This window comes from Macrobrachium rosenbergii, chromosome 8 (assembly GCF_040412425.1).
Source record: "Macrobrachium rosenbergii isolate ZJJX-2024 chromosome 8, ASM4041242v1, whole genome shotgun sequence".
Lineage (NCBI taxonomy): Eukaryota > Metazoa > Arthropoda > Malacostraca > Decapoda > Palaemonidae > Macrobrachium > Macrobrachium rosenbergii.
In genome coordinates, this window is record NC_089748.1 from 32,412,346 (window position 1) to 32,434,836 (window position 22,491).

The window sequence follows — 22,491 nt, forward strand, 5'->3', positions numbered from 1 at the left end:
CTCTCTCGAACTGCAACCTCCTCCTCCTCCTCCTCCTCCTCCTCCTCTCTAACCTTTCTATAACAACAGCCTTGTCGACAGAACACGCTGCTCGTTCGCGTCACCTTGTGAAATACCTCGTCGGTTTTTTGTTTCTCTTCATATTCTTTTCTGAACGCGTGAACTTAGGAGAAACTGAACGGGCCGCGTGAAGTAAGATACTGTGAACGAGGCGTAAACATAGAAAATGAACGCGTTAACTTAGGAACAGAATGGGGCGTAAACTTAAAGAAACTTGAACGGGATGTAAACTTAGAAGCTGAACGGGGTTTAAAGTTAAAAACTGAACGGGGTGTAAACTAGAAAGAAAATGGAACAGGCATGAACTTGGAGGAAACTGAACAGGGCGTAAACTTAGACTGAGTGTGTAAAGTTAGACTGAATGGGGCGTAAATTTAGAAAATGAACGCGTAAACCTAGAAAAAACCGAACAGGGCTTAAACTTAGAGAGACTGATGATAAACGGAGCTTAGAGAAAGTGAATGCGTAAACTTCCAAACTGAACGAGGTGTACAGTAAATGTAGTAAAGGAATGCGTCCACTTCCAAACTGAATGGGGCGTTAACTTAGAAACGTGAATGGGCATAGCATTAGAAACTGAACAGGTTATAAACTTAAAAACTGAACGGGGCAATAACTTAAAAACTGAACGAGGCATGAACTTAGAACTTGAATGGGTCATAAACTTAGACCCTGAACGGGGTATAAACTTAGAACCTGAATGGGGCATAAACTTAGAATCTGTATGGGGCTTAAACTTAGAACCTGAAGGGCGCTTAAACTTAGAACTTGAAGGGCGCTTAAACTTAGAAACTGAACGGGGCATAAACTTAGAACTGAACGGCGCTTAAACTTAGAAACTGAACGGCGCTTAAACTTAGATACTGAACGGCGCTTAAACTTAGAAATTTAACGGCACTTAAACTTAGAAGTTGAACGGCGCTTAAACTTAGAAATTGAACGGCGCTTAAACTTAGAAACTGAACGGGTCTTAAACTTAGAAGAACTGCACGGGGCGCGAACTAGTTGCTGGGGTGGGTAGGGGGAACAGTTTATATAGGTGCTGATATAGGTCGACCGGGAAGCTAAAGCTTTATATGGGGGTTCCCGCTTATTATAGGAAGTAGGAGCCCCGTTCACTGCGTCGGGTTTTATCGCGTCTTCCTTATTTACGGTCGGGTGTTCCGCAAGGTGGGTGTTTTGTGCCGCCTTTGTTTTTTTTCTCTGTCTTTTTTTTCTCTCCTTATCTTTTTTCTTATATCTTTTTTCTTTCATCTGCTATCAGCCATTGGTTTTCTCACACGGACCGTTGTACCCTCGCTTAGAAATGAATCAAGTCAGCAAACGTAAAAGTGCATAGGCGTCATTTTTCTTTCACTTTATACATTTCAACTGCGCTGAACTTGCATTGCGCTCTCTCTCTCTCTCTCTCTCTCTCTCTCTCTCTCTCTCTCTCTCTCTCTCTCTCTCTCACACACAAGAACGTTGTTAAAAGACATCGTTAGTACATGATAAGAGAATTATTGACCAGCTATTCTTTCTCTCTTTCTCTCTCTCAATGAGATAACAAATAGTTTTAAGCAAATAATGTTTCATGTACGTTATATGAGTAATCTCTCTCTCTCTCTCTCTCTCTCTCTCTCTCTCTCTCTCTCTCTCTCTCTCACAAGAACGTTGTTAAAAGACATCGTTAGTACATGATAAGAGAATTATTGACCAGCTATTCTTTCTCTCTTTCTCTCTCTCAATGAGATAACAAATAGTTTTAAGCAAATAATGTTTCATGTACGTTATATGAGTAATTTCTCTCTCTCTCTCTCTCTCTCTCTCTCTCTCTCTCTCTCTCTCTCTCTCTCTCTCTCTCTCATATAGTAAAATAGTAAATAGTTGACGCAAATAATGATTCATGTACAAGTGATCTCTCTCTCTCTCTCTCTCTCTCTCTCTCTCTCTCTCTCTCTCTCTCTCTCTCTCTCGTAATGAGATACTGAATAGTTTTGGCAAATATGATTTCAGGTACATAAGATGAGTAATCTCTCTCTCTCTCTCTCTCTCTCTCTCTCTCTCTCTCTCTCTCTCTCTCTCTCTCTCTCTCTCTCTCTCTCTCTCTCTCTCCTTGTCTGTTCATGAAAATTATGATAGGGGATATCTATCCCACCGATGTTAAACCGGGCTAACTGTTAGTTTAGATACCGAATTATTACTATTTCAGTTGTAAAACAACACTTTTTTGAAGTCCCTTTAATCTGTATGAAGGCAGTTATCAATTTAGCAGGTCTAAACAGCTGTAAAACAACAGGTCTTACAGCTGCTTACAAGTGGGTCGTTGTTGTTAGTTAGCAAATTGCTTAGAAATGTCTGTAAGTGTTGAAGTAGGGTAGTTGTTTAGATAGCAGTCATTATACGTAAATATTGACTGTAAGTGCGTTTAACGTCTGTGGAAACGCGCATGCGCATTAACGATTTCGAGTGTACCTTCCCCTCGAGCTAGTGTTTCGTTATATTAGAGTTGGGTGCCACACGGGCTGATTCATTCGTAAAACTTGTTACCTTTAGGAAATCAACCCCTTCCTGCGTGTTCCGAAGTCTCGTAATCAACCAGCGTGGTTTTGATGTTTTCCTTCATTCTTCAGGATGAATGTGACCTGTGTATACATGTAGCTTTCGTGTTGTTTTTCTTCACTCTTCAGGATGCACATGTCCTATTTATACATGTAGCTTTCATGTTGTTTTCTTAATTTTTCGGGATGCACATGCCCTATGTAGGCTATGCATGGAGCTTTCGTGTCATTTTTCTTAATTCTTCAGGCTGCATATGCCCTGTGTATACATGTAGCTTTCATGTTTTCTTAATTCTCCAGGATGTGCATACCCTATGTATACATGTAGCTTTCATGTTGTTTTCTTAATTCTTCAGGATGCACATGCCCTGTGTATGCATGTAGCCTTTATGTTGTTTTCTCCATTCTTCAGGCTGCACATACCTTGTGTATACATGTAGCTTTCGTGTTGTTTTTCTGAATTCTTCAGGATTCATGTGCCCTGTATATACACTTAGCTTTCTTGTTTTCTTAATTCTTCAGGATGCACATGCCTTATGTATATACATAGCTTTCATCTTGTTGTTTTAGTCCTTCAGGATGCACGTGCCCCGTAGACACACGCAGCTTTCGTGTCGTTTTTCTTAATTCCTCAGGATGCAGGCGCCCTCTATCCCCGCAAACTCCTATATTTAATATCTAACGTCAAACGCACCTTGGTATTTCATCCGCTACTTTCCACGTGGCGTCGTGCTTTCTTTGAGGCAGCATTCCAGAGGACTTTCTCCAGGTGTACTCTACTTTTGCTTATACATGCCCAGTGGCACCTTTCGGAGGAGGGCGCCGTCAGGTGATGATCGCGTCTCTCGCGTGCTTTCGAATGTTGTTACTCGTCCCTACTGAAAGAGCGTTTTCCATTCGCTCCTACTTTTCTTCCGAGTGCTACTTATGAGTGCTATTTGCTTTCGTTATTTGTCGTTGAGATTTAACAAAGAAAGTTGAAGCGTTCGTTATCTGTCGTAGAGATTTAACGGAGAAAGTTGAAGCGTTCGTTATCTGTCGTAGAGATTTAACGAAGAATGTTGAAGCTTTCGTTATCTGTCGTAGAGATGTAACGTAGACAGTTGAAGCATTCGTTATCTGTCGTAGAGATTTAACGAAGAAAGTTGAAGCTTTCGTTATCTGTCGTAGAGATGTAACGAAGAAAGTTGAAGCGTTCGTTATCTGTCGCAGAGGTTTAGCAAAGAAAGTTTGACAAAGAGAAAGGTTTTATGTGAAGAGAACTTTGGTTCCTGAGTCCTAAAAAGTAATATGAGAGTCGTTCCAGAAACGGGAAATTTGTAGAGTTCTAGAATTATATTCTGGATGTGAAAATACAATTTTTTAAGACATCCAAATTTTATCAATGTTAGGTCAGTCATATGTATGTATGTATGTATGTATGTATGTGTGTGTGTGTGTATGTTGGGGAGGGTAAGGGCTGGAATCAGCCATGGGATCGATTCCAATTTTAAAATAGATTTTATTTTAGCATGATCAAACATCTGCTGCTCAGTTTAGAAAATGATTGTTTATCTTTTCTATATAACTTTTGTTGCATTTTGACTTACGCGTGGGAGAACGATCTTGTGTCTTGCCACACGTGTAAGGGGACGATCTTGTGCGTGTGAGGGGACGATCTTGTATCTTGTCACACGTGTGAGGAGACGATCTCGTCGTTTCAAGTGTGAGGGTACGATCTTGTATCTTGTCACACGTGTGAGGAGACGATCTCGTCGTTTCAAGTGTGAGGGTACGATCTTGTATCTTGTCACACGCGTGAAGGGACGATCTTGTTGTTTTGCGTATGAGGTACGATTTTGTATCTTGTTACACGTGTGAGGGGACGATCTCGTTGTTTTACATAGTGTACGATCTTGTATCTTGTCACACGTGTGAGGGGACGATCTCGTTGCTTTACATATGAAGGTACGATCATGTATCTCGTCACACGTGTGAGGGAGCGATCTCGTTGTTAATACTGGGCCGTTCTCGGTACAGGCGATCATGACGCTTCTTCGAAAATGACGCGAATCCGATCCCCAGAAAACGCCTGGGAAAAACTCGTTCTGGGTTTTTGTGCGTCTTTTTAAAACATGATCAGCTTAAGTAAGAATAAAACTCTGTGATACACAGTTCTTAGTTCTTTGTTGTCCTGATTGTTGTGTTAATCATTCTTTATTCAAAACAGTAACAACGACGAAATGACTTTATTCAATTTCATTCTTGTGAAAGCTCACAATCAGTAAGTGTAACTGCGACTGGGTCAGTCTGAACAAGGAGCTTTTGACGTAGTTTGTAGTTTTCTGAAAAGAAATCTATTGTGCCGGCTTTGTCTGTCCGTCCGCACCTTTTTCTGTCCGCCCTCAGATCTTAAAAACTAGTAAGGCTAGAGGGCTGCAAATAGGTATATATATTGATAATCCACCTTCCAATCATCAACCACCAAATTGCAGCCCTCTAGCCTTAGTAGTTTTTTGTTTTATTTAAGGTTAAAGTTAGCCATAATCGTGCGTCTGGCAACGAAATAGGCCATGCCACCACCGGGCCGTGGTTAAAGTTTCATGGGCCTCGGCTCATGCAGCATTATACCGAGACCGCCGAAACGTAGATCTATTTTCGGTTGCCTAGATTATACGGTGTACAGACAACTCGATTGCGCCGAAGACGCAAAATTTAGCTTGTTTTTTTATTATATTTAAATTGTTTTGCTGTGTACTGTAATGTAGTTTTATTTAATTATTTATTTATTTATATTTTTGTTTTGTGATTTTCCAAAACTTCTCGCGGACCTCCTACTCTATAGTCATGGACCCCTTGTGGTCCGGGGACCCCCAGCTGAGAACCATTGGTCTAGACGACATTTCTCTCGCTCTGAGATGAGAAACTAGTTCATAAATCTAGAGGACGTGGTTCTAACTTGTTCATTTTCTCTGCGTTTTCAAAAAAATCAAATTGTTTCCATTTTAGTTAAAGCGATCGAGTTTGGCGGAACTTGTAAAAGAAAAGAAGAAGAAGAAAAGAGATTATCCTGTTATTCCTTGCTTTGCTGTTGCTCTCTGATCCTTCTCCTCATGCAAATGGGTGCTAATTACTCCGGACAGAAACTTGAGAATATTTAAGTAGGCGTTAGAACCTGTGGAGAGGATCTGAACTTGGGACATAATTGGCGGGGAAGTTGAGTGTAGGTGAATTTTGCGATGCTGTCCTCTGCTATTTGACCTGAGTTTTGCGCGACTATCTTCTTCTGTTTGACCTGAGCTTTGCGCGGTTGTCTTCTATTTAACGTGAATTTCTCACGATTGTGTTATTCTGTTCTACCCGAATTTTGCACAACTGTGTTCTTCTGTTTGACCTGAATTTTGCATGGATGTTTCTGTTTGACCTGAATTTTGAACAGCTGTCTTCTGTTTGACCTGAATTTTGAACAGCTGTCTTCTGTTTGACCTGAATTTTGAACAACTGTCTTCTGTTTGACCTGAATTTTGAACAACTGTCTTCTGTTTGACCTGAATTTTGAACAACTGTCTTCTGTTTGACCTGAATTTTGAACAACTGTCTTCTGTTTGACCTGAATTTTGAACAACTGTCTTCTGTTTGACCTGAATTTTAAACAACTGTCTTCTGTTTGACCTGAATTTTGCATCAATGTCTTCATCTGTTTGACCTGAATCTTGCATGAAAGTCTCCTTCTGTTTGACCTGAATTTTACACGATTGTCTTCTTCTATTTGATTTGAATTTTGCACGAATGTCTGTTCTATTTGACCTGAGTTTTACTCGTCTGTCTTCTTGTATTTGACCTGAGTTTTCCACGATCGTCTTGAGTCTGACATTAATTTCGCACGACTGTCTTCTTCTGTTTGACCTTAATTTTGCACGACTGTCTTTTCTATTTGACCTGAATTTTGCACGACTGTCTTCTCGTGTTTGACCTGAATTTTGCACAACTATCTTCTGTTTGACCTGAATTTTGTATGAATGTCTCTGTTTGACCTGAATTGTGAACAACTGTCTTCTTTATTCTACCATCCATAATTTCCTCTTTTCAACGAGAGAGAGAGAGAGAGAGAGAGAGAGAGAGAGAGAGAGAGAGAGAGAGAGTTATTCTTAAAGATAAAAAAATATTTAATTTGACCTTACCCATCCTACCTTATAACGACGCTTCAGGTGAAGGAGCCTCGCAGGATCGTAGGATCTCTTGACCTAAAGTCCGCTCCGCCGTTTCCCGGAAAATATCGATGGATGTTTGGGGAATACGCTGGGTGATGTTTTAACATCGGACGTTTTTTCTCAACTTATTAATTTTTACTAATATATATATATATATATATATATATATATATATATATATATATATATATATATATATATATATATATATATATATATATATATATATATATATATTTGAGGGTGAAGGAGGTTTAACAGACATTTATTTATTTTCAACACGGACGTTTTCTGGCTGCGCATGTGAAGGCTCTCTCTCTCTCTCTCTCTCTCTCTCTCTCTCTCTCTCTCTCTCTCTCTCTCTCTCTCTCTCTCTCTCTTTCTCTATATATATATATATATATATATATATATATAAATTTAGAGTGTTTATATAGATAAATTTAGTATAGTATATATATATATATATATATATATATATATATATATAGATATAGAGAGAGAGAGAGAGAGAGAGAGAGAGAGAGAGAGAGAGAGAGAGGGGGTGGGGTAGTAGTTCCTTGACTTGTCTTCTGCGAAGCAAATTTCACAATTCACAGCAGTTCAAATATTCATACCAAGGAAGGTCAGTCGTTACTATTTAAGCCTAAAACTTCCTCTCTCTCTCTCTCTCTCTCTCTCTCTCTCTCTCTCTCTCTCTCTCTCTCTCTCTCGTGAAACCGATTTGACACCCTAGTGACCCTGGCAGCAGGGGGGCATTTATTTTTGGGTGGGGGGGGAGGTTTGTTCCGAAAATCGTTTTGTGGGCCGCTGCGAAATATAAGGTCCTCGAGAAATGGATCTTCGTTTTGGGGGAAGGGGGTTAAGGGAACCACCTTGGCGGAGGGGTGATGGGTAGGTGTTGGGGGGGAAGGGGAGGTTTTAAGGGAGGAGGGTTAGAGGGAGAGGGGAAGGGGGTGTCTGAACTGAAGAGTGATTGGTCAGTCCATGGTCATGTTTAATGGCCATCTGTCGCGAAGTTGATGGATTGTACGCCCTTTCTTCTTTTTTTTTCCATTCTTATTTTTAATTTGTGTTTCTCGCTCTTTTTTTCTTATCCTCGTTTACTTGTTGTTTCCTTTTGCGTATTTCCTCATTTTCTCATCACTTTATTATATCTTAATTTATTATTTTCTTAGTAGAAGGGGCAATGTGTTAGTCTTCAAGTGACTTCAATTGAGGATCAAAATTCTTGTGGTTGTGTCAACTTCGATTGCCCACTGGGGGGAAATCTTGTAGAGTAATGAAGAAAGAGGAGAAGAAGAAGAAGAAAAAGGAAGAAAGAAGAAAAAAGATGGATATTTTACAATAATCCAATTCAGAATTTCTAATTAAAACTCACGTCGGCGAATTTGAGAACCGGAACCAATTTCTGCGGCTTGTTTTCAATGTCACTTTGGTAAAACAATAAAAAAACAAAGAGAGAGAGAGAGAGAGAGAGAGAGAGAGAGAGAGAGAGAGAGAGAGAGAGAGAGAGAATGAGGATCGTCTCGATAAAGCGTCGGGTCGTATTAATCGTCCTGAAATTGTCTAGCACATTTGTGAAGTGAGTTATAACAGATTGCTTGCTAATGGCCGGCAGTTACGGCTGTCCAGAAATCAGGTTTCTTTAGGGTAGTTACTTTGTTTTCTCTTCTCAGAATTACATTGTTTTTTCGGTGTTTTTACTTTGTTTCAGATCACATTGTTTTGTCTTTGTTGCTCACAGATTGCTTTGTTTTTGTTCCTCTCAGATTATATTGTTTTTACTTTTTCTCAGATTACATTGCTTTCCTTTGTTTTTCTCAGATTATGTTGTTTTTACTTTGTTTTTCTCAGGTTACATTGTTTTTACTTTGTTCTCCTCAGATTACATTTTTTATTTCTCAAATTACATTGGTTTTACTTTGTTTCTCTCAAATTGCATTGGTTTTACTCTGTTTCTCTCAGATTACATTGGTTTTACTTTGTTTTCCTAGGATTACATTGTTTTTATTTCTCTCAAATTACATTGGTTTTACTTTGTTTTCTCAGAGTATACTGTTTTTTACTTTGTTTTTCTCATTGTTTTGTTTTTCTCATTGTTTTGTTTTTCTCATTGTTTTTCTGTTTCTCTAAGATTCATTGTTTTTAAATTTTCTCAAATTATTTTTACTCTACTTTTCTCAAGTTCCATTGGTTGTCATTTGTATCTCTCGGATTACTTTGTTTTTACTTTGTTTTTTTTTTCAGATTGCTTGATTTGACTTTTTCTCAGATTAATTTGCTTTTACTTTTCTTCTCAGATTACTTTGTTCTAGCTTTGGTTTTCTCAGATTACTTAGTTTTTTTGTTTCTCCGATTACTTTGCTTTTGGTTCCCTCAGATTACATTGTTTTCTCTTTGTTTCTTTCAGGTGACTTTCTTTTTGCTTTGTTTTTCTCACATTGCTTTGGTTTTGTTTCAGATTACATTGTTTTTTATTTGTTTTTCTTGAATTGCTTTAGTTTTCCTCTCTCTTTCATTACTTCTTTTTACTTTGTTTTTCTGAGAATTCTTTGATTCTGTTTCACATCACATTGTTTTTACGTTGTTTCTCTCCTCAAGTTACTTTGTTCTCACTTTGTTTTTAACTTTGTTTCTTTCAGATTACTTTGTTTTTACCTTTATTTCTCTCAGATTACTTTGTTTTTACCTTTGTTTTTCTCATATTACTTTGTTTTTAACTTTGTCTCTCTCAGATTACTTTGTGCTCACTTTGTTTCTCTCAGATTACTTAACTTTGTTTCTCTCAGATTACTTTGTTTTTAACTTTGTCTCTCTCAGATTACTTTGTATCTCTAAGATTACTTTGTATCTCTAAGATTACTTTGTTTTTAACTTTGTTTCTCTCAGATTACTTTGTTTTTAACTCTGTCTGTCTCAGATTACTTTGTTTTTAACTTTGTTTCTCTCAGATTACTTTGTTTTTAACTTTGCCTCTCTCACATTACTTTGTGCTCACTTAGTTTCTCTCAGATTGTTGCTTTGTTTTTAACTTTGTCTCTCTCAGATTACTTTGTTTTTAACTTTGTTTCTCTCAGATTATTTTATTTTTAACTTTGTTTCTCTCAGATTACTTTGTTTCCCTTGCGTTTCTTTGAAGAGGATGACAGGAAACCTCGAGGTTCGGCTGTCAGGCCACAGAGGTCGTTGTAGTCGAACGTACTTCTTTTGTTTTTTTTGTTTTTGTTTTGTTTATCTTTGCAACAGAATCTGGGGTTTAGCTTTCTAGCTTCTGGTGAATAAAAAGAAAACATTTATTTATTTATTTATCTATTATCTGAAGATGCATGAAGGAAAATAGTCATTTGTTGAGGTTTGAAGAATCTGGAGAAGAAAAAATATGAAAAAGGATCAGTAGCTGCTGCTGCGGCTGTGTGATCCTTTGTGATCCTTTCCCACGACACTTGAGAATCCTGTGGTCTTCAAGGATCTCTCTCTCTCTCTCTCTCTCTCTCTCTCTCTCTCGCAGTTTCCATAAGGATCTGTCTCTCATACAGTACTCACTTGTTGAGCTGAAACTCTGGATAAAAAAAAAATAATAGAAAAGGATCAGTTTCTGCTGTGTGATCCTTCGTGATCCTTTCCCACGCCACTTTTAAGGATTCTGTGATCCTTAAAGATCCCTTTCTCTCCCCCACACAGCTCACTTGTTGAGCTGAAATTCTGGATAGAAAAAGATTATCAGTGGCTGCTATGTGATCCTTCGTGATCCGTTCCCACGCCGTTTAAGGATCCTGTGATCCTTAAGGATCCCTCTTACACAGTTGTCAAGAAAATTCCTCACTTGTTGAGCTGAAATTCTGGAGCAAAAAAAAAAAAAAAAAATCAGTAACTGCTGCATTGTGAACTTTGGTGATCCTTTCCCACGACACTTTGAAGGATCCTGTGATCCTTAAAGGATGTCTCTAACTCAAACAGTTGTCAACCGGGTTTAATGCACGAGGGGAAATACTCACTTGAGTCGAAATTCTGGATAAAAAAAAATGATCAGTAGCTGCTGTGTGATCCACGGCGAGCCTTTCCCACGCCTTTTAAGGATCCTGTGATCCTTAAAGGATCTCTCTACCCCCCCCACTCTCACAGTTGTCAACCGGGTTTATAATACATTAAAGAAAGTAACTCACTTGTTGAACTGAAATTCTGGAGCCCCCAAAAAATAAATAAAAAAAGATCAGTAGCTGCTGTGTGATTCTTGGTGATCCTTTCCCACGCCGTTTTTGAGGATCCTGTGATCCTTGAAGGATCTATCTCTCTCTCTCTCTCTCTCACACACACAGTTGTCAACTGGGCTTTTATGGCGCGAACCGAATGGCAGATATTGTTTTCAACCAATTGTACGGAAGGCTATAAAAATGGCTGCTTCTACACGGGGCTGTTACAGAGATGGGCTATCTTTATTTTTGCCGCCCTGGGCTTTATGACTGCCGTTCCTGTTGCTGCTGCTGCTGCCACGCCGCCAGGAGGCAGACACAACTGCCTGCCTGCCAAATTGCCTGCCTGCCTGCCTGCCGGGGCGTGGATCCTTTGCAAGGGCGAGGGAGGATAAGGATAAGGAAGATAGATATATATGGCCGGTTGGTTTCGTAGTTTTTTTTGGATTAGAGACGTTGCTGCTATTATGAACTCTCTCTCTCTCTCTCTCTCTCTCTCTCTCTCTCTCTCTCTCTCTCTCTCTCTCAACGAATGATTTTAGAAATATTTTTGTCAAGGTTTTTTTTTCGAGTGCTACACAGCTATATTCGATAATGGAAATGAAACTCATTTACCTTCAGAACATTTTTCATTTGAGAGACCTGGGTTGATCTCGAAATGAGTTAGAAATTTATATGTATGTATATATATATATATATATATATATATATATATATATATATATATATATACATACATATAAATATATATATATATATATATATATATATATATATATATATATATATATATATATATATATATATATATATATATATATATAACATAATCATAGCCGTTACATAAGGTGACCAACCGTTAATCATTTCTTCACCGTTACTCGTCTATGTAATATTTCAACCCTGGCATGGGCTGAGGAAGGAGGAGGAGGAGGAGGAGGAGGAGGGGGAGGGAGGAGGGAGGAAGAAGATCGCTGGATTCCTGGAAATCTTCCGTTTAAGAAAAGTCAATCTTTGTTCCAGTTCTGTCCTTCAAAACTCCCGTGAACTGAGAGAGAGAGAGAGAGAGAGAGAGAGAGAGAGAGAGAGAGAGAGAGAGATTCACAATAATATACAGTATATGAACTCGGAGACGAATCAATTTATAGAAATGTTAATAATCTTTAAAAAAAAAACATTAATTTATGGAAACTGGAATCCAGGCGATTCTGGAATGCCCACCATTCATAAACGAGTGACCACTTGCTTGACTTAACGCCGAAAATTCCATCTTTCTGGCCCGGCCTGGTTGTTGTGTCCAACCTAATAAATACATTTTAAGACGAGAGAGAGAGAGAGAGAGAGAGAGAGAGAGAGAGAGAGAGAGAGAGAGAGAGAGAGAGAGAGAGCCCCGAGTTACAAAATGCTGGGCATAGGTTGTTATTTATTTTCTCGCCGGAGTGGACAGCAACAGCAAGCCATTTTGGGCTCTGGGCGAATCGGCCAGAAAGCTTCTATGGACTGATCGATGCATCTCCCAGCCACCTTCTGCCAATAACAGGGCGATGTTGCCATATTTCACCTTAACGTTCCGAGCTTCAACCCTGTGAGAGAGAGAGAGAGAGAGAGAGAGAGAGAGAGAGAGAGAGAGGTGGGGTACGGTAGGGTAGGGTATCGGTCTAGGGTAAAGGTGGGGGTCGGGGGATCTTAGCGACCACATCGCGCGGAAATGCCTTGGCCCTCCTGAAACCCTAATTTGTAATTTTGCAGAGCATTTAACCAAAAACTGTTTTTATTCTACGCTTTATCGGTTTGAGTTAAAATAGTTAATTACAAAAATTGACCTTTTCACTCGTAGGCAGGAAAAGGGAAAAAAGTCTTCGGCCATATATTTTTCGAGGTTGGACCTCTCAAGTCTTTTGAGTTTCCAGTTAGGCTGTTTTTTTCATACGGTGAATTTCGAAGTTCTCGTCAAAACTAACGGAAATTCTTTGTTGTTAGTCATTGTTAGATGTTGCCAGACGTTTTTAGATGTTTAAATTAGTGTTGTGTTTTAGCTACGTGAACCTACGAAACCAGACGCGGTCAGAAATGTATATAAAAAGATTTCTTAAAGTCTTTGGCTGCTAATATATATACCTGGGAGACTGCCTAGCGACACATGGCAACTAGATCATGGGGGCCGGACGGGACCACGTGACTCAATTCGACAGCACAGAGCCTTTTGAGAAATGGGCCGAAAAGTATTAACTTGACCAGTACTAGAACGAAGCCTATCAATCAATTTCCCTTTGCGTTTCAGAAGAAAAAAGAAAAATGCTCTCGGGGTTGAATCACTGATTCATTTCGTAGTGATTCGGTTTTGAATCCCAACAAATGGCGAGATTATTAGGCCGGGTTTTTCGTAAACCTCCTTCAGGAGAAAAAGGTGAATCATGGGAGATAATAGCTTCAACGAAAGACATTTAAAAGGCACTTGAATATTCTCGGGGTTGAATCACCGATTCATACCGTAGTGATCGTTTTTGAATCCCAGCACATGGCGAGATCATTAGACCGAGTTTTTCGTAAACCTCCTTCAGGAGAAAGAGGTGAATCATGGGGGATAATGCCTTCAACGAAAGACACTTTCTAAAGACACCTGAAAGACGCCGTTAGTGTCTTAAAGGTTAAAGACTGAAGACAAAAAAGGCAAGCCAATTAAGGCGTTGCCTGGAAGTCTCGTCTGGAAGACATTGCGCTCAGCAATTGGAATTCCAGTTAACAGCATCTGGAAGGGGAATCAGAGTGACGTCATTCTTTTTTGAGAAATGTTCGAAGACGATGTTTTAATTCAGCGGAATTGTGTCGCTGTTTTTTCTGGCGTCGCTCTCGTTGTTGTTGGTCGGCGTAAGACCAGCCAGCTATATGATGCTTTGGAAAACAATCGTTAGGCCGATGTTTCAGAAAAAAAACCTTTAGACGTATGCTTCAAAAAAACGTTTAGACGTATGCTTCATAGAGCAGTCGTTTGACCGATGCTTCAGAAAACAACAGTCGTTAGACATATGCTTTAGAGTACAACAATCGTTAGACGTATGCTTCAGAGAAAACAGCAGTCGTTAGACCGATGTTTCAGAAAAAAAACGTTAGACGTATGCTTCAGAGAGCAGTCGTTAGACCGATGCTTCAGAAAACAGCAGTCGTTAGACCGATGTTTCAGAAAACAAAAAACGTTAGACGTATGCTTCAGAGACCATTCGCTAGACCGATGCTTCAGAAAACAGCAATCGTTAGACCGATGCTTCAGAAAACAGAAAACAACAACCGTTAGACCGATGCTTCAGAAAACAATCGTTAGACCGATGCTTCAGAAAACAACAATTGTCAGACCGAAGGGAACATCTTAAATAGAGAAGAAGAAGAAGGAGGTCTCCGGGCAGCAGACGATAATTAAGAAAATATGCATAAATTGGCGAGGCTTAGAGAAGCCTCTCGGTTGGTCGCTGATTTTGTTTACCGGCTTCACTTCCCATTCTCATTCTTCTTCTTCTTCTTCTTCTTCTTCTTCTTCTTCTTCTTCTTGTTACTGAGGCATTCGAGAATTCTGGACCTGGAACGAAAAGGGGAAAATAAAAGGAGATTTTTTTACAGATTTATTTTTGTGGCGCGTTTTCTTCGTTGAGATAATCAGTGATTAGTAGACAGATTAGATCGTGTTTGATTCCTTATGTTTGTTATTGTTTGCATGCTTATTTTATTAAAATAAAAATGCATGTACTTATTTCAAGTGTGGACATTTTACTAATAATAATAAGCCTTATAACCTAGGCATTGTTTAATGTAATTTATTTGTGAATTATTATTATTATTATTATTGTTATTCTAAAAATGATAATATATGTTCAATATTGATGATATCTTGACAGTTCCAACATAGCTTCTCTGCTCATTTGGCAAAGTTTTTTTCTTATTTGAGATTTAATATTTCTAGTCACATTCATTCATTAATATGTAAATGTATGTACTCCAAGTGACGACTTAGAAACGTTAATAAAGAAAACGAAAACGGAAGTTAATGTTTGTTTACAAAATTCCAAGATTATCATTGTTGTCATTTTTTTTCTCACATAGGTTAAAGTTGAGTTGTCGATGTAGCAAGTGACGGTGTGTATCTGTGTCTTACAGGTTAGGTTGGCCTTGGAGAAGGAGGAGAGAGAGAGAGAGAGAGAGAGAGAGAGAGAGAGAGAGAGAGAGAGGAACCCCCTCTACTCCCTTCTCCTCCACCACCACCGGTACCATTACCACCAACACTGCCACCCGCCACTCTCCCCCCCTCCGCCACTACTACCGCCTGCCGCCGCCGTCAGCTTAGGCCGACCCAACAGAAAACGGCTGAGAGAGAGAGAGAGAGAGAGAGAGAGAGAGAGAGAGAGAGAGAGAGAGAGAGAGAGAGAGCTCAGTCCCGTGTTCTTCGTCGGAGGAGGGACGAAGGAGCGCGCCAAAACGGAGCGAGCGGCCGGAGAGATCGCACGCGTCTCGCCCGAGAGGAACTTTTCCTCGCCCGCCCCCGTGTGTGTGTGTGTGTGTCTCTCTCTCTTTATTTCCCCTCCACGTGCTGCGCCGCCGTCAGGACACCTCCGTGATGCTCGGGCCAGCAGGTGTGGTGCGCGGCCCCCCTGCCCCCCAGGAGGGATGTAGCTAGCCATGGCGAGTGGCTTGCACCACTGCAAGGGCTGCGGCTTGTACTTCGATAGCGCGCGGTCCCTCGAAGTTCACGTTCAGTATCACAAGGAAAACCTTCTCAGCATGTGGATGGGCGACGAAGAACGCGGGCGGGAGGGTGCGGGCGGCGCCCCGGCAGCGCCCTCGCCAGTGCAGGGGGACCTGATGTCGTTGGGCGTCTCGAGCAGTGAGAGTGGATTAGTAGTGAGTAACAGTAACGTGCCAAGTGTGAATTCGAGTTCTTCTTCTTTCACGGTTCCTTCGCCGATGCAATACGAGTACAAGATGTCCCCGGGGCTCCAGTCCCCGCAGATGAGTGTGGTGCCACAGGGCCCGCCCTCGGGGCACTCCCTCTCCGTGGGATTCTCCCAGCCTTCCCCTGGGGGATTCTACCAAGACTACGGGCAACACCAGCCGCCGCAAGCGTCGCCTCAGTTCGGGGGGTATCAGCCCAATTCTTTCATGAACGGCGGCTTCGAAGACGCCTACTACAACAGGGGACCCACCCCCAGGTTCCACCCCTACATGGGCCGCTCCCCCGTGCCCACTCCTTCGCCAGGTAACTCGCACACCGACATTAAAGAAGAGATGCCCTCTGCGGACACGCCAGAGATCTTGGACCTGGATTCTCAGAAAGTGCTCGGCAGCACCGGCGGCGTCCAGCAACAGCCGTCTCAGCAGCAGCAGCCGCAGCCACAGCAACAGGGCGGCTCGCTGCCTCCGATGTGGAGGCCTCACGAACAGTTCCCGAACCCCGGTGGCATGGGCCCGTCCCTCGGGGGTCTTCCATCTATGCAACAGTCAGGGTTCTCTCCCGTGCTCCAGCCGTCGCCGCAACATCTTCCAGGCCTGGCAGGCCCTTCCTCCTTCCACTCCAGTGCTGCGGCCACAGGCATGGGCGGCTACCACCCGCAGGGCTTCTCCACCACTCCTCAGGCCATGAGCAGCCCCGGCAGCATGTTTGGCACGCCCACGCCCTCCCCGAGGGAGTCGACGTCGGCGCCCCCCTCGGAATTCGCGTCGAACGTGAAGCGGCCGAAGAGCTTCAAGTGCGAGGACTGTAACAAGTGGTTCACGAGTCACGGCCACCTGAAGAGGCACTACAACACCACCTTGCACAAGAACATGACGAAGCTGAACGGCGGCAACAACACTGCGAGATCCACCCCGGACCCGACCAGACCTCCCATCCTGTCGCCAGGCGCCAAGAGCATCGGAGAGGCTTCCAACATCTCCAGTCAGGACGAGGAGTCCAACCTCTCGGCAGCGGACGCCCTGGACACCCCTCCCCCTCCAACGGGGCTGCAGCAGCCCCCTCCAGCTTACAACCCCCCTCCCACCTCCTTGTCAGGTTATCAGCCGCCAGGAGTGCCAGGCCCTTCCCAGGGGCTACACGCAGCCCCGCAGTATTCACAGACGCACTACCTGGGGGAGCAACCCCCTACGGCCCCAACATTATATCACGGCCATTTTAGCACAAATCCTACAAGTTTTGGGACGCAGCCCCCTGTGAGCATGGGGGGCGGACCCCCTTTTTACCCGGGCAATGGCAGCAATAATTTCGGTGGTTATCAGCCTCAGGGGGGCCACCAGGGCCCGGGGTTTCATTCCGTGAATGATTTCCCCGGGCAACCCCTGGACGCCTTCAGCACCAGTTCCGTGACCCCTTCCCGTTCTCCTGAACCGGCAGGAGGAGACACGGGATCCGAAGCTTCCATGGACTCGAGCGAGTCGGGCGGGACGAGCGGCAGCGGCGTGGGGTCTGAGGGCTCCTTCAGGTGCCACGACTGCGGGAAGCTCTTCAACCGCATGTGCTACCTGACGCAGCATCGCACCACCTACCACGAGGGGGAGAAGCCGTTCAAGTGCAGCACCTGCGGGAAGCGCTTCCCCGACGAGATGTCCTTCAGCGACCACCAGAGCAAGCACGCCGGGGAGAAGCCCTACAAGTGCGAGGTGTGCCCCAAGCAGTTCAACCACAAGACCGACCTGCGTCGCCACATGTGCCTACACACGGGGGAGAAGCCCTTTTCCTGCGAGCAGTGTGGCAAGGGCTTCATCCGCAAGGATCACATGCTCAAGCACTTCCAGACCCATCGCAAGAAGGCCATGGCTGCCGCCGCCTCCGCCGCCCCTCCTACACACACGCCATCTGGCCCTCCCATGGGGCACGCCCCCCACTGGCTTCCCGGGCCACCTCCCTCCGCACCGGCCAGGTGTGCCCGTGGGAGCGATGGCACACCCAGGGCACGGGCCACCGGGTCATCCAGGTCACCCTCCTCACGTCGTGGCAGCACCTGTTTACTGATGATGGCCCAGGTGTGGCCCCGGAGTGGGTAGTGTGGCCCCCCGTGGGTAGCAGTAGCCGGGCCCCGCCACACAAGGCCGTCTTCCCCGCCGGTGGAGAGTTCCTGTGGCCGCCGTCACGACGCCCTACAACTACCTCACGCGGCACCTGACGCCGCCCTGTGATAACCGCGCCAACATTCCTTGCGGCCGCCCCCCCCACCCCTACCCCCACCCCCCTGTGTGCCATACGATAGGAAAGTTCAGTAAGACATAAATATACCTGGGATTAATCCTCCTCTTCCTCTTCCTTTCCTCCTCCTCCTCCTCCTCCTCCTCACTTCCTCATCTCCTCTGAAGTGTATGAAGCATCTATCTATCTATCTGTGTGACCCCGTGGGCCGGCGTGGTGCCTCGCGTATTAACCCCGTGCCTGAGGAGGCCTCTAATTACCTCGCAATGTGTCCTCACCTCGAAACACACCCGCTCTCAGAGGCTCAACACAAAAACTCAACAATAAAAAAAGATATTATGTATAAACTTTGAAAAAGAGGGAAAGCGAAAGAAATGGCGTATATATAAAAAAAATATTATATATATATATACATGCTGCTTGCCACTGACTGACCTTTCGAGTGTAAACAGACAAACAAGTGAAACACGCAGGGCGAGAAGCAGCAGCAGCAGTGTTGCTGATCCGCAGCCATGATCGCTGTTTTCTTTCCTGAACCGAAACACCCACCTGATCTGAACGAAAGCGTAATGAAAAGAGAAAATGAAAAAGGAAAAAAAAAAAAAACATCATCTTCATTCTTATGAACTGTGTCGCTGTACCGATAGTAGAAGTACTCAGACATCTTCTTCTTCATCTTTTTTCATTAAGTGTCACTATGCCTTAAAATGTTCTATGCTACTGATATGCAACATTCTGCTGAAAATACGGAGATTTTTCGTGTATTTTTCATTTTGTCAGATTGTGTTGTATGTTCTCACAAAACATTCGAAATGAATCACTGTACTTTTTTTTCTCTTCAGAATCTCATTGTGTACATACAAGGTTTTTTTTTTAAGTTTCTACTCTTAAGTTGTATTTGCTGTAGGATGCTATATTTTTTTTTCTGTTTCGTAATCTGTAATGTTCCTATTAACATTACTTTGTATAGTGAAGTTCCACCAATTGTTATTTTGTATGCTGATATTATTATTAACTCATTTTAAGGATGCAAAAGCCCCCGGAGTCCTAATTAACTTCATTAAACTTCTCTCCCGAAGTTTGTTGATACAAAGTGCAAATTGTCTGCATGACTTTCAAATTCCACGTTCACATTGTGTTCACAATTTCTCGGAAAATTCCACAGCTTTTCAGAAAGATTGGTTTTTTACCCGTTCTGCAATGATCAAGGTTCTTGGTAGTGATTTTTTTATGATTATTATTTTCGCCAATAGCAACACTTTTTTCATGCTTATTTTTTATTGTTATCATTGATCGCAGAACGATCAAATTCTGTGTTATCATTGGACTTCTTCATAACATTCCCGAACGTTGGAAAAAATAATGAGAGAAAAACAGAACGTAGTTATGATTTGACGTCGTGTGTGATCGATCTGTGACGGACGTTCGACTGTGTTTGTTTCATTAATGATGATTTTTCGTGTATTTTCGTCACACTCCTTTTTATACCTCCCACTCCCCCTCCCTTTCCCCCTCCTTTACTGTGCCTACGACAGAAAGACCATTAGTGGATCCCACCAATTTTGCCTGTGTCTAGAAGCCGAGTCTAATCGTGGAGTGACTGACAGTGATTCCACTGAAGTGAAAAAGACTTTAAAAAAGGACCTGGAATCTCGTTCTAGAAACTCGTGAAGAAGAAGCGTTTGTTGACATTCTGATGCAACAAGTGAAATCCGTGATATAATAATTAGTGTGGGGTGACTATGGTGGTCATTACCAAGTGACACGTTTTCTACTGTGTAAATTTTGTGGTTTTAAAGAAAAAAGACAATTTTAGAGTACGTAGAAAAATAACACAGAAGGATTGATTGATAGAGAGATAGAGAGGGAAAAAAAGTTGGAACATATAATAATACCTCATAATTCTCGGTATACCTCAGCATGTGTCAAAAATTATGCACCGAAACCTCAAACAGGGTTTATTGTTTTATGCAATTGATGGGGTTGTGAGAAAGAAGAAGTGATTTACATATATGTTAATTCATAACAGTTATGAAAAATGTTCAATGCGTTGTGTCTGGACAAACTCAGACAGGCAAGCCAGATTAGTTCTCTTTTTTAATATTCCTATTTTTTTTTTGGTTGTATGTTAATTAGGACTTAATTATAAATCTATTTTTTCTGCATTGTCCTTTTTGAAATGCATTTCTTTTGCAGGCGACAATGATTTATTATAATTGTGATGTACTGCAATTGTATTTTATTTCTCCATTTTTACTTTTGGTTTTTGTAAAAGCAAATGCCAGATGAATGATAATGAGTGGTCTGGTTTTTATTTTATATATTTTTTCAACTTGTCGTGTCAAAGTCAGCCTTATAAATATGATGCATAAGGTCTACAGTCGGACCTTCACCCAAAAGACACATTGTAACCTTTGTAAAACTTTATATTATTATTTTTAAAAAATTTTAATTTCTTAAGGTTGTATCATAAAGTTTTTGTTTTTCCTTAGTTGCTTTTTAATGGATAAAGTGAGAGAGGACTCTTTGTAATATCATTTTATCAGTAATATTACTATAAATGAAGAAAAAAAAATAAAACAAATTTTAGACATTAGTGATACTCAGATTAGAAGAAGACCTTTTATGTCATCGATCTAGATTCTTTTTAAAAATAAAGAATAGTTTTTGCGAGCGACTTTTGACTCGACCCCTTAGCCTAAGGATGATTTATTCTGAGGGTTTATATACATTCTGAGAGAGTGCTCTAAAGTTGATTTATTCTGACGATTTATATACTAATATTGATTTAATCTGAAGGTGATACATTCTGAGAATTTGTTCTGAAGATGATTTATTCTGAGGATTTGTATCAAAATTGATTTAATCTGAAGGTGAGACATTCTGAGGATTTATACTAAAATTGGTTCAATCTGAAGATGGTACATTCTTAGAGTTTGCTCTAAAGATGATTCATTTTGAGGATTCATACTAAAACTGATTTAATTTGAAGGTGATACATTCTGAGAATTTGTTCTGAAGATGATTTATTCTGAGGATTTATATACTAATATTGATTTAATCTGAAGGTGATACATTCTGAGAGTTTGTTCTAAAGATGATTTATTCTGAGGATTTTTACTAAAATTGGTTTAATCTAAAGGTGAGACATACTGAAAATTTATTCTGAAGATGATTTATTCTGAGGATTTATAATAAAATTTATTCAATCTGAAGATGATACATTCTGAGCATTTGTTCTATGGATGACTTATTCTAAAGATGATTTAATCCAAGGATGACTTATTCCGAGGTTGATTTAATCTAAGGGTGACTTATTCTAAAGATGACTCGAACTGTGAATGATATATTCTGAGCATTTGTTCTAAAGATGATTTAATCTGAGGATGATATATTCCGAGATGATTTATTCTGCAGATGTATTCGGAAGACGATTTTGAGGATTTGTTCTAAGGATGATTTATTCTGAGGATGATTTCATCTGTAGATGATCTCTTCTGAGGATTTGTTCTACGGATGACTTATTTTGAGGGTGGTTTAATGTAATGATGATTTATTCTGGGGAGGGAGGTTGATATTATCTACTGATGACTTATTCCAAAGATGATTTAGTCAATGAATGATATATTCTGAGGGTTTGTTCTAAGGCTGGCTTATTCTGAAGATGATTTATCCTCAGGATTGTATTAAGGATGACTTATTACAAAGATGATTTAGTCTGTGGATGATATATTCTGAGGATTTGTTCTAAAGATGATTTTTTCTTTGGATGAGTTATTCCCAAGATGATTAAGTCTGTGGATGATAATAGGATGACTTATTTCAAGGATGATTCAATCCAAGGGTGATTTATTCTGGTGTCGATTTAATCAGCTGAAGATTTATGTGATTTTCAGTTTTCGGTCTCTTTGAAAAATAACATAAGAAATATGTTAAAGTATATATATATATATATATATATATATATATATAACAATTATGTTGCATAAGTTAGAAAGTCAGGCTGCGTTCCCATTGGATGAGAAAACCTGGTTAGTGCTGTGCATATTTATGTGTCAAGTCATAACAGTTTAAAATGGACTGACAGTCTCAATTTCAGTCTATACGAGTTTAAAATGGACTGAACAACTAGTGATAATCACAATATCAGTCTTATCCCAGTTTAAAATGGACTGACACACTGTCAGTCACAATATCAGTCTTATTCCAGTTGAAAATGGACTGACATGCTAGTGGTAATCACAAACTCAGTCTTATCCTAGTTTAAAATGGACTGACACACTAGTGGTAATCACAGTATCAGTCTTATCCTAGTTTAAAATGGACCGACACACTAGTGGTAATCA

General features: G+C 41.2%; 1 protein-coding gene across 1 annotated transcript in view; it reads left to right on the forward strand.

Moving 5' to 3' along the window:
- LOC136840669 (uncharacterized) overlaps window positions 1-20,815 on the forward strand; it is a 22,641-nt gene extending 1,826 nt beyond the window's left edge. Inside the window, 2 exon segments of the mRNA XM_067107378.1 lie at window positions 15,130-17,841; window positions 17,843-20,815. Coding sequence (XP_066963479.1) covers window positions 15,649-17,841; window positions 17,843-17,974 — 2,325 coding nt within the window. The 5' untranslated portion in view covers window positions 15,130-15,648 and the 3' untranslated portion in view covers window positions 17,975-20,815.
- The last annotated feature ends 1,676 nt before the right edge of the window (window positions 20,816-22,491 follow it).